The following is an 18,711-nucleotide window of genomic DNA, read 5'->3' as shown; positions in this document are numbered from 1 at the left end:
CTTGGATTTTTTTTTACTAAGGGATCAAACTCTGACCCCCCCCAACTCCTCCAAGCAATGTGAAACCCTTTGGGAAGTAGATGTTCTTGGTGTTGTGATGAGCTCTATTTATTTCTGCAGTGAAAAATTCAAAAAGTTCGCAGTAGTCTGTTCATCTCCATCTGGCAGTGGACCAAAGTTCCTCCAAGCCTTCAGATAATAATAATGGTGAGCCATAGTGACAGACAGGCCCCAAAATTCAGAACTATAAATTGTATGCTTATGAAACTCAACCAGTGCGTATCACTTTGTGGCTCAAAAATATATCCCTAGAACTGTCCTCAGATAATTGCATAGTTTCTCTGTTTGATAACCACTTGCTCAGCAATTTAAATGACTCATTTAAATGATGGAATTGACTGGGATCCCCTGAGTTTTCACCTTTACCACAATGGACAGACAGCCCTTGACTATCTCTACTCAATCCTCAGATGCTAATTTTGGCTGTACTTGGGCATCCTCTGCTTTGTTTCTTCTTGATGGAACAAATAAATGGCAGCCCTTCTTTCATGTTTAAAATGGGTAAAAATTCTTGGGACCAAAGAGATTGTCTAGGAGTTAAGGCATTTTGACCTTGACGCAGCCAACTCTTTGGATCTCTGGCATCAAGTATGATGCTTTGAGCACCACTAGGGGTCAGTTCTAAGTACAGAGCCAGGAAAACAAAGCAAAACAAAACAAACAAACAAACAAACAAAACAGCCAAGCATGGGTTTGCCTCAAAACCCAACACATCCAAAATAAATATAAATAATAAGTAAAACAGAGGTTAGCATTTCTTAAGTATTTGGGGTCATTCATAAATGTCACATTCTAATTATATCTTTTGTAAGCCAGAGGGAAAAGGACAGGTTTATCTTAGCAGATACTATAACATTATTAATATAATAGAATTTGAAACAGAATCATTCAACCAATTTTAGTAAGGAGTCTTTGAAAATACCAATTGAGTGTAGAATAAATTGTACAGTGGGTAGGGCAGTTGCCCTGCATGCCAACACAACCATCCCTAGCATCACATATGGCCTCCAGTCACTCCCAGGAATGATCCCTGAGTCCAGAGCCAGGAGTAAGGTCTGAGCAACACTGATTATGACCACAAAAAGCAATAATACACATGGAAAAGATCTCAATTTCCATTTAATTATATTTATAATTGCAATATAATGTGGATTACATAACTCTGGCCCTATTCCTAATCTCATGTGATGATTTGCTTCACTTATTCAAGCTTATATTTATTCAGTGAGTATCCAAAAGTCATTTCTTATACGATGCACTTATCTAATTATCCCTGCAGAATCTAGCTCGACCATATACTGTGCTAGGAGTTAGAAGACTACCTAAAATTGCCTTTGGTTTAAAATTTAAAAAAATACAAAATGGGGTCCAAAGAGATAGTCAGATAGATGGCAGAGCACTTACCTTGCACATAGCCAATCCAGGTTCAATCTCTTGGACCCCAAATTTCCCTAAGCCCACCAGGAGTGATTCTTGAGCCCAGATTCAAGAATAAGCCCTGAGCATTGCCAGGTGTGACCTTAAGACACACAAGTAAATCTCAAATGGAGAATAGGCTATATTAATGATAACAAATCGTTCAATCTTGAACAAGACTGAGAAAACTAAAATATTGGGAGGCATAGGAAGAAAAGAAGAAAGAGGTAGATGAGGAGTAAAACCAAAATCGTGGTAGAAGATCTTGGGAGCATTGGTGGTAGTGAAGGTCACATCCACGTCACATCTGTACATGTTTATACCACAGAAATAGCATTACCTAAGCTCTAGTAGGAATTTTCAAAAATATCTCTATAAATTCTAAAAAAAAATCAAATATAGTCTCAAATCCTAAGGATCCTCCAAATTCACACATTCACAGTGGCTTTATTTTTTATTCTAATGTAACACCAGCAGGTGAGTCCAAAGAAGCCCACACTTCACAGTGAGGTAAGAGATGATCGTTAAACAGTCAGGTGGGAATGACCCAGGATCATCCTATAGGATACACCATAGGAAGTGAATCTACATTAATGCACTGATTTGTGTCCGAATCAAAAGAGTAGACTGTAGCGCAATGTGAAAATGTTGGTCTACACCTAGAATTTCTGCATGAAAAGCAGTGCTCAATTACTAGTGAAAGCTAAACAAGGCAAAGAATATATATATATATATTTTGGTTGGTTGGTATTTTTTGGATTTCAGTTAGCTGTGCTCACAGATTACTCCTGATTCTGTGCTCAGAAATCACTCAAGATGGCTCAGGAGACCATATGGGATGTTGGGAATTGAACTCGGGTTGGTCACATGCAAGGCAAACACCCTACCTACCGTACTATCACTTGAGCCCCCTGTTTCATGTTTCTTTTAACATTTTTAAATGAAGGTTTTATTTAGACACCACCATTCACAAAGTATGTTAAAATATATGTTTATGCATACAATGTTCTCATCTTAACTCCACCATTGACCCCTTCTTCTACCAATGGTTCATGTTCTCTCCACACATACACATTCTAAATAACTCCCTTACAGGTACATTTTTAAAATTCATTATTATTATTATCTGAGTTCCATGTTTTCAGTAGTACTGGGTCTAGTGATTCAGATTTATTTTTTGGTTTTTGGGTCACACCCAGCAGTGCTCAGGAGTTATTCCTGGCTCTATGCTCAGAAATCACCCCTGGCAGGCACAGGGACCATATGGGATGCCAGGATTTGAACCACTGATCTTCTGCATGCAAGGCAAACTCCTTATCTCCATGCTATCTCGCCAGCCAGTGTTTCAGATTTTTTAGATTATTTTTTAAATTTAAACTATGGTGTGCTGAAGCATTTTATGCCTAAAACTCAACTATAAGTAACTTTGTAAATTACAGTGCTTTGAATATTTCATCTTCATTTAAACCAGGAAAGTATTAAGCAGCCCATTGTAATGGCTTTACCATCTAGTGTGTGGTTATATTCTTGATGACAGCTAAGGACCACTGCACATTTCTGTAAAGTTGGAAACATAGAACAGTCTAAGCTGGGTGCTAAATACACTGACACTGAATTGATTCTGACCAATGAAAACTGTTACATGGGTAGATATTGTAGTCCAATTGAGGCAAAGACTAGTGAGATATTGGGTGATTCAGTAACAGGCATGTGTGTAAAAAAGCCTGACCAGGTTGAAGGGAGCCTCAGCTAAATCAGCAGTTGACTGTATGATAGCTGTGTAATAAAGCATGGATTTAGGCATCAGATGGGACCAGGTTGGAGGTGCTTTCAAATTTCACATCCAGCGTCTTGAGCCATTTTCTGGTGAGGGCCTCTAAGAGAAGGACACATAAAGGACCATAGGATGGAATTTTCTGGTGGGCTTGGCTACTGGCCTGTGTGTGGGAGCTCTGTCTCCATCCATCAGTTCCTTTATTACAATTGACTTAATGCATATCCACATTACCTGGTGACTGTTGTAGCTTGTGACTGTAGTTCAGTTGACTGAAGTCATAAAGTTGAGCTTCCTACTTCAAGATGTAAATTAGCACTGCTGGACCCTCGCTGTGTAGTACACAGAGCCACAAAAATTTCTTCCAAGTTCAAAATACTTTACATGATGTACAGCAATTTAGCTAAATTAGTTCTCATAAGGCAGTTATTTGAGATTAGAATATGTTTTCATTCTTTTTTTAAAGAATTCAAGTTGAAAGTGTATGTTAGGTCATCATTTGCAAGTTTCATTTTTTTTTAAAAAATACCTTCTAGTAAAGAAGGAACAACAACTGTACTTCTGAAGATAGATGACCCCAGGTTTTGTATTTGACTTTATTTAGGCCACCTAACAATTTTGTGAAAGCTCAAATGTTTTCCTTTAAAAGTTATTTAGAATTTAATATAGACTTTATAAATTATAGCACATAATCTTTAGTCAACAGCTTCACTAGTGGTTCTTGGCCACTCAGATTCTCACATAGGAAAATACTTCTGTTTATCCTTATGTTTATAGTTTTGACAGTTCCCCATATGAGAAGCTTTGTTCCTTTATCTTATTGAATATAATTTGCTGCTAAATTAATTATGAACAACAAGAGAGGTTAATTGCAGTGGCTTTGCATAAGACTTCTTTTAATGGCAAAAAATTATATAAACTCATTTGTTTTTGCATTTGGGTATACCCAATAACCAATGATCTATAATTATCGTTTTCCTCCTAATATTTAGTGGGTTTTTTATTTTGGTAGGGGATGAGGTGTACCTAGTGGTGGTTAGGGCCCGTCTCTGGCGATGCTGGTAATCCCAATGAAGAATCCATTCCAGCACTGTGCACCATTAGCCCACACTTCTAACATTTAGTTGTTTATCTTTTAAAATAGTACCCTGCTGAGTCTCACAAAATTTCAGCTTTTACTTTTTGAAATTCCTTTCTGTGTTTTTAAATAGTCAAAATTCCACCTACTTCTTAAAGAGAAAATGCATTCCTCCCTCCTTTTTTTAATCAAATGATCAAGAAAGATCATTTCATTAAAAAGACATTGTTTAATGAAAACCAATTTAAAAACATACACTGCAATTGTTCTTTGTAATTTACCATCATAAAATATGCTATAAGGTTCTCATTTATTAATAAGTGAGAATGGAAGATGAGGGCCAAAATTCTCTTTTAATTCACTGATGTCTTTGTTACTCATGATGGAGCTCTTGATCAGCATGTTTCTGACACTTTGAGCTACCACTCTGAACCTCTTTAGTCGCTCATTTATTCGTTCATACACTGTCATTGAGTGCATGGCAAAATAAATGAAAAGTAGAGGAATTTCACCATTCTTCAATGTAAAGGACTCTTCAAACACAACTTAAAGTAATTGTAGGTCGTCTTGAGGAATTTCAACCAAAATTGGATAAGGAAATTTAATGTTCTATTGGCTCTGTAGTCTATATTTAGATTGTTATGTGTTATTTATAGCTTTAGTTAATGATGCAATACACAATGCAAATAGAATGTCCTTAAATTGGTATAATGTCCTTAAATTATCTGTTCTATGATTTTTTTTGCTAGGCAGAACCTCGAATGTATTTTTGTCACCATCAGTTTTAACTTATCATCTGATAGCTTGTCAGTTATTTTTCTTCATCCAAGTGTTTTGTTGGGTTTGTTTGGTTTTTATTTTTTCCTCTCATTTGGTTTGGGACCACACCTGACTGTGCTAAGATTGTTACTCCTCAAGCAGGCTCAAAGTCACATGGTGTCCTGGAGTTGAAGCTGAATTGGTTACATGCAAAGAACATGCCTTCTTTACAGATGACCCAGGTCATATCGAGCACTGCAGGGCTCAATATGCACCATCTAAGTCCCATCTTTAATTCTCCTAATGAGCTGTCAGTCAAGTGAGAATCACCAGGAGTGGGTCCAGGACCTCTTAAGCAATGCTTGGGTGATTTCAAATTAAATGAATTTAAAGAATGAAAGTATTACTCTAATAAGACTGCAATTGGGTCATCAAAATTGCAGACTCTATTTATCAAACATGTAACTGACTACTCCTTTCTTAGTTATTTCTCAAAACTTCATTTTAACTAATAATGCCTTGTAAATTCTGTTTTTAGGGGGATAGCTCCTATGTGAAGGATCGTTGGTGTGTTTTTGATGGATTTATGGTCTTTTGCCTTTGGGTTTCATTGGTGTTACAGGTAACTATGAACATTTTTTCTTTCTTTCTTTTTCTTTCTTTCTCTCCTATGTTTTTTCTTTTTCTTTCTTTCTTTTTTATTTTTTATATATTTTATTTAAACACCTTGATTACATACATGATTGTGTTTGGGTTTCAGTCATGTAAAGAACACCACCCATCACCAGTGCAACATTCCCATCACCAATGTCCCAAATCTCCTTTCTCCCCACCCAACCCCCGCCTATACTCTAGACAGGCTTTCTATAACCCTCATACGTTCTTATTATTAGGATAGTTCAAAATGTAGTTATTTCTCTAACTAAACTCATCACTCTTTGTAGTGAGCTTCCTGAGGTGAGCTGTAACTTCCAGCTCTTTGCTCTTTTGTGTCTGAAAATTATTATTGCAAGAATGTCTTTCATTTTTCTTAAAACCCATAGATGAGTGAGACCATTCTGCATTTTTCTCTCTCTCTGACTTATTTCACTCAGCATAATAGATTCCATATACATCCATGTATATGAAAATTTCATGACTTCATCTCTCCTGACAGCTGCATAATATTTCATTGTGTATATGTACCACAGTTTCTTTAGCCATTCATCTGTTGAAGAGCATCTTGGTTTTTTCCAGAGTCTTGCTATGGTAAATAGTGCTGCAGTGAATATAAGTGTAAGGAAGTGATTTTTGTATTGTATTTTTGTGTTCCTAGGGTATATTCCTAGGAGTGGTATAGCTGGATCGTATGGGAGCTCGATTTCCAGTTTTTGAGGAATCTTCATATCGCTTGTTAATCTTCACAAAGTTATTCATTCCTGGGTTTATCAGTTTCACAACATGAGTCCATCCATACGTTATTGCCTCAGGGACTTGACAAGTGGTTCCTAAAAATTATTTGCTGATTGATTTATTTTTAGGCACAAAGTTGTATTTAATGTCACAAAAAGCTTATCTAGCATGTAGATGCAGGTCCTTTCTATATTTTTCATAATACTTCTTACCCTTTCTCCATTATTTTATTTCTTAGATATTCAAATGTCCCATAAAAACATTATAAGTAACATTCATATTCCATAGTCTAAGTTGATATTTGTTTTTGTGCTCAAAAATAACAGCTGTGCCCTGGGAAATGATACAAGAAAGCAACAGAGAATGGCACTTTGATTTCTGTACTTGTATTTTTCTTGAGGTAGCTTCAAAAGGGGCTCAAGAGAAATGAAAAAGAAGAGAATAATATAGGATCCAGGTCAGCATACTGTGTTGTCATCTAGCCATGACACACACATACACACCTGCAGACCTAAGAGGAGCCTAAACTTGTGCACCCCCTCTCCTACCTCACAGGTATTTGAAATCGCTGATATAGTGGATCAGATGTCACCATGGGGGATGCTGAGGATCCCACGACCACTCATTATGATCCGAGCATTTCGGATTTACTTCCGATTTGAACTCCCAAGAACCCGGATTACAAATATTTTAAAGTAAGCAACTGCTTTCTTTTAAACATGAAGGGGAACCATTTGTGGATTTTGGGGTCCCTCTGACCCTATTTTAACTACTTTTGTTTCTCCCCTAGGCGATCAGGAGAACAAATATGGAGTGTTTCCATTTTCCTACTTTTCTTTCTACTTCTTTATGGAATTTTAGGAGTTCAGATGTTTGGAACATTTACCTATCACTGTGTTGTAAATGACACAAAACCAGGGTAAGTTCATTAGCATCTTTATCTATATCTATATATACATATATATTTCTGTTTGTTAAATCTCACAATGCCTAATTCTTTTGACATAAACCAGAATGAAGCATCTACCCATGTAAGAAACTGAGCTAAGCAGATGCTCAGAGTGTAATTAGAAATCTTCCTCAGTGTTTTAAAAGGGCCAGTGAGGAATATAAAACCATCAGAATATTTTTGTTTCTGTTACTAGAAACAAAGATGAAGATGTTAGAACTCAAGTTTTTAGCCCCTGGAGACTTAGTTCCTCCCTCTCCATGCCCGACCCTCCTACCCCCATTAGCACCACCCTTTTCTTTAATTCATGAACCTCCCTTCTTCTAGATTTGGGAATCATTCTTAGGTTTTGACATTTTATACTTCATCGTAAGCACAGATATGTATTCTTCTATGGTTTATTCTTTTGTTGTTGTTTTTTTCTGTTTTATTTGGGGGATATAAACACTTGGATGTGCTTAAGGCTCACCCCTGGCAGCTTAGGAGATAGTTCGGGGTGCCCGTGATCAAACTCAGGTCAGCTGTGTGCAAGGCCAGTGTTTTCTTGCCCTATTCTACTATATCTCTAGCTCCTCTATGGCTTCTTCCAAAAAAAAAAAAAAGGGACAGTGACTTGTGGTGGAAAAGCAGAAAATCCTGTGGGCCATTTTCCACATCTCTAGTTATCTGAGACTTCTTAAAACGTCTCCCCTGCTTCTCTCCTTCCTCTATGAAGGACTAAATGGGGACGATTGGAGAAGATTCATTTCTTTTTTAATTACTTTTTTAAATATAATTTTTATTTTAATCATAGTGGCCTACATATCATTGACAATAATATTTTAGGTACATATTAACATAAAATCAGGGGAATTCCCATCACCTAATTGTCCTCCCTCCACCTCTGTTCCTGTCCTACCTCCCATCATTTCTTAATGCCAGTCCCCAGCCTCCAAGTAAAAGAAATCCTTAGTAACTGTTTATTGAAGTCTATTTAAACAACTGGTAATTGTGAAATAAATCAAGAAGAGGAAATGAAAAGGAAGAGAAGTTGTTGCTAAGTGGGACAAGAGAGACATGGTCATATAAATTTTAAAAAGTGATACAAATAACAGAGGAAAGTAGGGAATTTTTACACACAAGGGAGACAAGTTGAAGGAAACCAGCTCATTGACTGTGGGAGAAAGACTGATGTGAAGCAGGAAACTGTAGGTAGTTTGGTACCCACTCTCCCAAGTGTATGTTTGTAGGCTGTAGAATATCTCTGTCTTGTTTCATGAATGGATATGAAAATGCCAAAAGACAGTGTGTGGGCAGGGAACAATAGAAAGAGATGAAACAGAGAAAACTTCTGCTTAAAAAATAAAACCTAGTGTCCTACTAGTGTCCTAGTAGCAAAGAGAATAGGAAAGAGGTGGGTTGAAAGTCTCTTTTATTAAAAACCAAGCTGTGGGCCAGAGAACTAAGACAGCATACAAGGTGCTTCTCTCATGCAGCAGACATGTGTTCAATCCCTGACACCACATATAATTTCCTGAGCTCACCAGGGGCCATCTCTGAGTGAAAAAGCATAAGTATTGACATATCAGGGTGAAATCCCAACCCTTGTTCCTCTCCATAAAATAGCTGAGTCACAACATAAGAACTCTTAGACTTGTGATCATGGCTGGACCAGGCATCTGGCTGGGACACTTAACTTCTAGATAAGTTGGGGGTTAGGGCAAGGTTTGGGGACTTCTGAGCTCATGGATCTTGATGCATATCCTCAAAGACTCTGGATCACACTCGGGTCTGAGAAATAGGTGTAGGGCCAGAGTTATGGCGCAGCACTAGGGCATTTGCCTTGCACACGGCTGACCTAGAACGGACTGCAATTTGATCCCCCCAGCGTTCCATATGGTCCCCAAGCCAGGAGCGATTTCTGAGCACAGAGCCAGGAGTAAACCCTGAGTGTCACCAAAACCAAAACCAAACAAACAAACAAACAAACAAAAAAGAGACGTAGGTGTCTGGCACAAGGATGAAAAGGCCTGGAAAGACCTTGCATGTTCTGAAGAGAAGCTCTGATTCCCAGCTCCCCAATGGCAGCAGACCTTGAGGACACTCATAAATGTTTGCCCGATTGGCAGTGCCAGGCATGTCTGCATTTTCTTCTTCCTTGCTTGTAAAATCTGCCATTCTCTACAGACATCTTAATTTTTCCTCCTTTCTATGTGACTCTTAATTCACTACACGAGAGTTTACCCTAACTTGCCACCTGGTAGTCAAGTGGTTTATATGTCGTACATAATGAGTTTGGTGATTCATCTGGAGGACAGATCATTTATGCCATTTTCTTTCACTTTTCAGTTCAGGATTTAATGAGTCTTCAATTCTATTCACAAGCAGAGAAACCTGGCAATGCCATTTTACAATTAGTTCCAACCCAGACATTAATTTATTTTTAGAAATCAGCATCTCCAAACTGCTGCTAAAACATATAAACAGTTCAATTAAAAAGCAATCTACCTGCTTGTTTCTTTTATTCTGTCTGATCTTCGCATTTTCCATTAACATCTCTGAGTCCGATACTGAAAATCCAGCTAGATGTTTCCATGCCTTGCAATAGGAGTTACTATTGCTATTGCTCATTTTCCTTCATCATTGTCCTTTAACGATTATTCCAATTTCAGCATCATTGATCAATCTGCACTCTAACTCAGGGATGAGATAGTCAGGTAGAGAGAGTTTTCTCTCTCTTCAAAAATCTGTATTTTCTGGGCTTCACAGCTGACCTCTAAAATAGATCCTTTATAATCCATGGAGCCAGCAGGATGAAGAAGGAAGCGATTTAATACGTACTGTTCTGGTTCTATCTGGAGCTCATTTTTCTTTCAAGTACACGGAAGGGAACCTTGGCCTTTGTAGCCTTCCTGGCATCTTCTCTGAAAATGAGGGGTGACCAAGTGCAACTATGAAACAAGATGGGATTGACAAAGCACAGCAGGTCTCATTCCAAAGGAAGTTGTGATGGGCAGTGTCCGGTGGCAGAAATAGATGTCCTAAGAAGCCAAACAAGAAGGCTGACCTCTCCCCTGAAGTTGAAAGAAGAGCATGGAAGCCTCAACTGGCACATTAAATATGAAGACAAAGACTTGTATGACACCTGATAATCACTCCTGAGCACAGAGCGACAGTGTATTCATCAGCTAGTCTTAGTAATGAAACAATTTCCAGAGAGAGATAATGAGAAAAACTGTACATGTCAGTTGCTGTCTAGATAAAAGTGTTCTATCGAAGATTGAGCTAGATGTTGAGACAACATTTGTGGTGGCCAAACCCTTTTTTTTTTACATGTAGGGAATGGCATGGCACAGATGCTCGAAGCAATCCTGTTACATCTGTCTTATTTATGTATGTATTTATCAATTGATTTTTAAGGCCACACCTTGTGATGCTTAGGGATTACTCCTGGCCCTGTGCTCAGAATTTACTCCTGGAAGTAATCAGGGGACCATGTTGGTTGTATGCAAGACAAATGCCCTCCTGGCAGTGCTATCTCTTAGTCCACTAGTGTTATTTTCTGAGAATTACAAATATCTACCCTTTTTCATCTCCAAGTTATCTCAGGATGCAACTCCCCACCTTCTTTAGTCCCCAGCTAAGGAAGAAAATAGTATTTGTTGGTATTTTAAAAAATAACGCTGACTTAGACAAGGAAAAATAATGAAAATGGTTATGTTTAAATTTCTCTCTTGATAGTCCAAATAAAATTTAAATTAAATGGGCTGGAGTGATAGCACAATGGTAGGGCTTTTGCCTTGCACGTGGATGACCTGCGACAGACCCAGGTTCGATTCCCAGATCCCATACGGTCCCCTGAACCTGCCAGGATTGATTTCTGAGTACAGAGCCAAGAGTAACCCCTGATGCAACCAGGTGTGACCAGTGAACCAAAAACAAAAAAAAATTGAATTTACTTAAGAGTGCTCAGAGAGTAAAAGAATTACTGACCTTTAGATTCTATCTACAAAGTAAATGAAATTTTTTAAATAAGAAAATAAAAAAACTAAAAAGTCAGAAGAATTAAAAACAGAAACATGGGGCCTATTCAGGATGAACCTGGTTGTATCCTCGGTGTCCTGTATTGTCCCCCAAGCCTGCCAGGAGCTATTTCTGAGTGCAGAGCCAGGAGTATCTCCTAAGCATCATCGGGTATGGCCTGAAATACCAAAATAAATACATAAATTAATAAAATAGAAACATTAGAATCTTGAATATTAATTAGCTTTTAATCTCTTAGTTTATTATTAAGAGAGAAATTCTAAAGGCCCAGAATCTATGCAATAGTTTATGAGGTTTTCTTGAGCACTATTCAAAAGAATGAAGGGCAATTGCTTGCCTTAACTTAGGGCTGAGGGAGTCATGTGACAATTCCTGGCATGGGGATGTTTCTCAGGACAGGACTGGATAAACTGTCAGAGAAATGGTCTTTTAAATATTTAAATAAGAAATAAAAATGAGGCCAGAGCGGTGGTCCAATGGTATGGCATTTGCTTGCATGCGCTAACCTTATGGCATCCCATTTGGTCCCCCAAGCCAGGAGCAATTTCTGAGAGCAGAGCCAGGAGTAACCCCTGAGCGTCACAGGGTATGGCCCCAAAACAAAGAAACAAACAAACAAATTTCCTGGTCTATGTGCCCTTAATAGTAACATTAGGAAAAAACATTTTATTAATTATTAAAAAAACTTTATTTGGGGATCTGTACCCAATAATGCTCCCAGTTTACTACAGGCTCTGTGCTCAGGAACCACTCCTGGTGGTGCTTGGGGGAACATAATAGTTAGGATCAGGAAATGAACCTGGGCCAGCTGCATTCAAAGTGCAGATGTCCACTTTCCTTAAGAAATTCTAAAACATCTTAAAATATATGTGCTCCCATTTTTGTAGATGAAGACACAGTCCTCAAAAGTTAAATGAATAGAAAAGATAAAATATAAGAGATAAAATACCATCAGTCACACAGTGTGATAAAATATATTTGTACTATGCCAAACATTTCTTTATAAGTTGCTGTTCAAACCTATCTAATGATGCATTGACCTATGTTCACCAGCCAAGACAATCTCCACTGTGGCAATAATTAAAAAAATAACTATAAGGAAATACCTCAGATAAGCCAAGTGTCAATGTGAAAATTAGTACAGAATGATATTCGCCAGCCAGACCATCCATTTAAAAACAAAGCAAAACAAACAAAACTAGTGAGTTCTGATCCATTATAACACAGTGCAATTATTCTTTTGATTTGATATCCACCTTTCTTTTTTTTTTTTTTTTTTTTTAATTTTTTTTTTATTTAAACACCTTGATTACATACATGATTGTGTTTGGGTTTCAGTCATAAAAGGAACACCACCCATCACCAGTGCAACATTCCCATCACCCAAGTCCCAAATCACCCTCCTCCCCACCCAACCCCCGCCTGTACCCTAAACAGGCTCTACATTTCCCTCATACATTCTCAATATTAGGACAGTTCAAAATGTAGTTATTTCTCTAACTAAACTCATCACTCTTTGTGGTGAGCTTCCTGAGGTGAGCTGGAACTTCCAGCTCTTTTCTCTTTTGTGTCTGAAAATTATTATTACAAGGGTGTCTTTCATTTTTCTTAAAACCCATAGATGAGTGAGACCATTCTGCGTTTTTCTCTCTCTCTCTGACTTATTTCACTCAGCATAATAGATTCCATGTACATCCATGTATAGGAAAATTTCATGACTTCATCTCTCCTGACAGCTGCATAATATTCCATTGTGTATATGTACCACAGTTTCTTTAGCCATTCATCTGTTGAAGGGCATCTTGGTTGTTTCCAGAGTCTTGCTATGGTAAATAGAGCTGCAATGAATATAGGTGTAAGGAAGGGGTTTTTGTATTGTATTTTTGTGTTCCTAGGGTATATTCCTAGGAGTGGTATAGCTGGATCGTATGGGAGCTCGATTTCCAGTTTTTGGAGGAATCTCCATATCGCTTTCCATAAAGGTTGAACTAGACAGCATTCCCACCAGCAGTGGATAAGAGTTCCTTTCTCTCCACATCCCCGCCAACACTGTTTATTCTCATTCTTTGTGATGTGTGCCATTCTCTGGGGTGTGAGGTGGTATCTCATCGTTGTTTTGATTTGCATCTCCCTGATGATTAGTGATGTGGAACATTTTTTCATGTGTCTTTTGGCCATGCATATTTCTTCTTTGTCAAAGTGTCTGTTCATTTCTTCTCCCCATTTTTTGATGGGGTTAGATGTTTTTTTCTTGTAAAGTTCTGTCAGTGCCTTGTATATTTTGGAGATTAGCCCCTTATCTGATGGGTATTGGGTGAATAGTTTCTCCCACTCAGTGGGTGGCTCTTGTATCCTGGGCACTATTTCCTTTGAGGTGCAGAAGCTTCTCAGCTTAATATATTCCCATCTGTTAATCTCTGCTTTCACTTGCTTGGAGAGTGCAGTTTCCTCCTTGAAGATGCCTGTAATGTCCTGTAGTGTTTTGCCTATGTGCTGTTCTATATATCTTATGGTTTTGGGGCTGATATCGAGGTCTTTAATCCATTTGGATTTTACCTTTGTACATGATGTTAGCTGGGGGTCTAAGTTTAATTTTTTGCAAGTGGCTATCCAATTGTGCCAACACCACTTGTTGAAGAGGCTTTCCCTGCTCCATTTAGGATTTCCTGCTCCTTTATCAAAAATTAGATGGTTGTATCTCTGGGGAACTTTTTCTGAGTATTCAAGCCTATTCCACTGATCTGAGGACCTATCCTTATTCCAATACCATGCTGTTTTGATAACTGTTGCTTTGTAGTACAGTTTAAAGTTGGGAAAAGTAATTCCTCCCATATTCTTTTTCCCAATGATTGCTTTAGCTATTCGAGGGTGTTTATTGTTCCAAATGAATTTCAAAAGTGTCTGATCCACTTCTTTGAAGAATGTAATGGGTATCTTTAGAGGGATGGCATTAAATCTGTATAATGCCTTGGGGAGTATTGACATTTTGATGATGTTAATCCTGCCAATCCATGAGCAGGGTATGTGTTTCCATTTCCGTGTGTCCTCTCTTATTTCTTGGAGCAGAGTTTTATAGTTTTCTTTGTATAGGTCCTTCACATATTTAGTCAAGTTGATTCCAAGATATTTGAGTTTGTGTGGTACTATTGTGAATGGGGTTGTTTTCTTAATGTCCATTTCTTCTTTATTACTGTTGGTGTATAGAAAGGCCATTGATTTTTGTGTGTTAATTTTGTAGCCTGCCACCTTGCTATATGAGTCTATTGTTTCTAGAAGCTTTTTGATAGAGTCTTTAGGGTTTTCTAAGTAGAGTATCATGTCATCTGCAAACAGTGAGAGCTTGACTTCTTCCTTTCCTATCTGGATTCCCTTGATATCCTTTTCTTGCCTAATCGCTATAGCAAGTACTTCCAGTGCTATGTTGAATAGGAGTGGTGAGAGAGGACAGCCTTGTCTTGTGCCAGAATTTAGAGGGAAGGCTTTCAGTTTTTCTCCATTGAGGATAATATTTGCCACTGGCTTGTGGTAGATGGCCTTCACTATATTGAGAAAGGTTCCCTCCATTCCCATCTTGCTGAGAGTTTTGATCAAGAATGGGTGTTGGACCTTATCAAATGCTTTCTCTGCATCTATTGATATGATCATGTGGTTTTTATTTTTCTTGTTATTGATGTTGTGTATTATGTTGATAGATTTACGGATGTTAAACCAGCCTTGCATTCCTAGGATGAAACCTACTTGATCGTAGTGGATGATCTTTTTAACGAGGCATTGAATCCTATTTGCCAGGATTTTGTTGAGGATCTTTGCATCTGCATTCATCAGTGATATTGGTCTGTAATTTTCTTTTTTGGTAGCGTCTCTGTCTGGTTTAGGTATCAAGGTGATGTTGGCTTCATAAAAGCTATTTGGAAGTGTTTCTGTTTGTTCAATTTCATGAAAGAGTCTTGCCAAGATTGGCAGTAGTTCCTCTTGGAAAGTTTGATAGAATTCATTAGTGAATCCATCTGGACCTGGGCTTTTGTTTTTCGGCAGACATTTGATTACTGTTTTAATTTCATCAATGGTGATGGGGGTGTTTAGATATGCTACATCCTCTTCCTTCAACCGTGGAAGATTATAAGAGTCCAAGAATTTATCCATTTCTTCCAGGTTCTCATTTTTAGTGGCGTAGAGTTTTTCAAAGTAGTTTCTGATTACCCTTTGAATCTCTGTCATATCAGTAGTGATCTCTCCTTTTTCATTCCTGATACGAGTTATCAAGTTTCTCTCTCTCTCTTTCTTTGTTAGGTTTGCCAGTGGTCTATCAATCTTGTTTATTTTTTCAAAGAACCAACTTCTGCTTTCGTTGATCTTTCGGATTGTTTTTTGAGTTTCCACTTCGTTGATTTCTGCTCTCAGCTTTGTTATTTCCTTCTGTCTTCCTGTTCTTGGGTCCTTTTGTTGAGCATTTTCTAGTTCTATTAGCTGTGTCATTAAGCTACTCAGGTAAGCTCCTTCTTCCTTCCTGATGTGTGCTTGCAAAGCTATAAATTTTCCTCTCAGTACTGCTTTTGCTGTGTCCCATAAGTTCTGAGAGTTTGTGTCTTTATTGTCATTTGTTTCCAGGAACCTTTTTATTTCCTCCTTGATTTCATCTCGGACCCACTGGTTATTGAGCATGAGGCTGTTTAACTTCCAGGTGTTAAAGTGTTTCTTCTGAGTCCCTTTGGAGTTCACAAATAATTTCAGAGCCTTGTGGTCAGCGAAGGTAGTCTGCAAAATTTCTATCCTCTTGATCTTATGGAGGTATGTTTTATGTGACAGCATTTAGTCTATCCTGGAGAATGTCCCATGTACATTGGAGAAGAATGTGTATCCAGGTTTCTGGGGATGGAGTGTCCTATATATATCCACTAGGCCTCTTTCTTCCATTTCTCTCCTCAGGTCTAGTATATTCTTGTTGGGTTTCAGTCTGGTTGACCTGTCCAGTGTTGACAAAGCCGTGTTTAGGTCCCCCACAATTATTGTGTTGTTGTTGATATTATTTTTCAGATTTGTCAGCAGTTGTATTAAATATTTTACTGGCCCCTCATTCGGTGCATATATGTTTAGGAGAGTGAATTCTTCCTGCTCTACGTACCCCTTGATTAATATAAAATGTCCGTCTTTGTCCCTTACAACCTTCCTGAGTATAAAGTTTGCATTATCTGATATTAGTATGGCCACTCCAGCTTTTTTATGGGTGTTGTTTGCTTGGATAACTTTTCTCCAGCCTTTTATTTTGAGTCTATGTTTGTTCTGACTATTCAGGTGCGTTTCTTGTAGGCAGCAGAAGGTTGGATTGAGTTTTTTGATCCATTTAGCCACTCTGTGTCTCTTAACTGGTGCATTTAGTCCATTGACGTTGAGAGAAAGAATTGTCCTGGGATTTAACGCCATCTTTATTTCAAAATTTGGTGTGTCTTTTGGGTAGTCTTGTCTTAGATTAGGTCTTTCAGTTTTTCTCTTAAGACTGGTTTTGTGTCTGTGAAGTTTCTGAGCTGTTTTTTGTCTGTGAAACCATGTATTCTTCCATCAAACCGGAAAGTGAGTTTTGCTGGGTATAGTATTCTGGGTGAAGCATTCATTTCATTCAGTCTTGTCACAATATCCCACCACTGCTTTCTGGCATTGAGCGTTTCTGGTGACAGGTCTGCTGTAAATCTCAGGGAAGCTTGCTTGAACATGATTTCCCCTTTTGATCTTGCTGTTTTCAGAATTCTGTCTCTATCTGTGGGATTTGTCATTGTGACTAGGATGTGTCTTGGGGTGGTTTTTCTGGGGTCTCTTTTGGTTGGTACTCTTCGGGCATGCAGGATTTGATCACATATATTCTTTAGCTCTGGAAGTTTCTCTTTAATGATGTTCTTGACCATTGATTCTTCCTGGAAATTTTCTTCCTGGGTCTCTGGGACTCCAATGATTCTTAAGTTGTTTCTGTTGATCTTATCATAGACTTCTATTTTCGTCTGTTCCCATTCTTTGACTAATTTTTCCATTGTCTGCTCATTTGCTTTAAGTTTTTTGTCCAATCTCTCCTGCTGTATGGAATTGTTATGTATCTCATCTTCCACAGCACCAAGTCTATTCTCAGCTTCTGATACCCTGTCCCAGAGCTTATCCATTTTGTCATTCACTTCGTTTACTGAGTTTTTCAGGCCTGTTAGTTGACATGTTATTTCAGTTTGGAGTTTTGTCATTTCTGCCTTCATATTTTCTTGGTTCTTATTAGTGTTCTGTTCAACTCGATCCATGGTTTCTTGGAGTCTGTTGAGCACCTTCCATATTGCTAGTCTAAAGTCCTTATCTGAGAGGTTGATTAGTTGTTCAGTCATTATCTGGTCCTCAGAATTGTCATCTTCATTCTCTATGTCTGATGCTGGCCTGCGCTGTTTCCCCATTGTCACATTTGTATTGTGGGTTTTTCTACGTGTTGTAGTGGTATTCATTGTCTATATGATGTAGGCAGCACACTCCTCTGGCTCCTCCCTTTCTGGATGGGCTGACTTGCCTCTAAGGGAGGGGAGTCCTCCGTGGATGAAGCCTCACACTGGGTCAAATCTTAGGCCCGAGCATGTAACAGAGAAGACAGTCCAGAGAGAAATGTTTGCTTCTGTGATATAGCGCCGTTCTTAGTGTGATTTTTCCTTCTTGTTGCAATGGAGTTCTTTCCTTAGAAAGAGTGCACGGCCGCTCCGCTTCGCTACGCGGCCGTGCTCCTCTGAGCCTCTTTTTGCCCCACTCGCAAGAGTTTCACGCAAGAGGACAGTAGACAGACATAGACAGGTCACACTCACAGTCTTTCACAGCTGAGCCCCACTGGGCCGGTGTACTTTCGCGGATTTTCCCCGCCTGGTGTCACACACAGGGAGCCAGCTTTTGCAAAGGATAGCCGGTTTTTATGCTCTGAAGTCCCTCCCTGAAAATGGCGTCTGGGCGAGCGAGGTTTCTGGAGGCTCTTTTTGCCCCACTCGCAAGAGTTTCACGCAAGAGGACAGTAGACAGACATAGACAGGTCACACTCACAGTCTTTCACAGCTGAGCCCCACTGGGCCGGTGTACTTTCGCGGATTTTCCCCGCCTGGTGTCACACACAGGGAGCCAGCTTTTGCAAAGGATAGCCGGCTTTTATGCTCTGAAGTCCCTCCCTGAAAATGGCGTCTGGGCGAGCGAGGTTTCTGGAGGCTCTTTTTGCCCCACTCGCAAGAGTTTCACGCAAGAGGACAGTAGACAGACATA

At 38.8% G+C, this 18,711-nt stretch overlaps 1 protein-coding gene across 1 annotated transcript in view; it reads left to right on the top strand.

Annotated features, from left to right (window-relative positions):
• The window catches only part of NALCN (sodium leak channel, non-selective), a 306,322-nt gene that overhangs the window by 24,835 nt on the left and 262,776 nt on the right, over positions 1-18,711 (top strand). The window contains exons 4-6 of the mRNA XM_049778612.1: positions 5,626-5,709; positions 7,035-7,174; positions 7,270-7,398. Of these exons, the coding sequence (XP_049634569.1) occupies positions 5,626-5,709; positions 7,035-7,174; positions 7,270-7,398 (353 nt within the window). The remainder of the gene's footprint in view (positions 1-5,625; positions 5,710-7,034; positions 7,175-7,269; positions 7,399-18,711) is intronic.

Source organism: Suncus etruscus, chromosome 8 (genome assembly GCF_024139225.1).
Source record: "Suncus etruscus isolate mSunEtr1 chromosome 8, mSunEtr1.pri.cur, whole genome shotgun sequence".
Lineage (NCBI taxonomy): Eukaryota > Metazoa > Chordata > Mammalia > Eulipotyphla > Soricidae > Suncus > Suncus etruscus.
The sequence above is the reverse complement of the archived record's forward strand: the minus strand, read 5'-3'. Positions and strand labels throughout refer to the sequence as shown.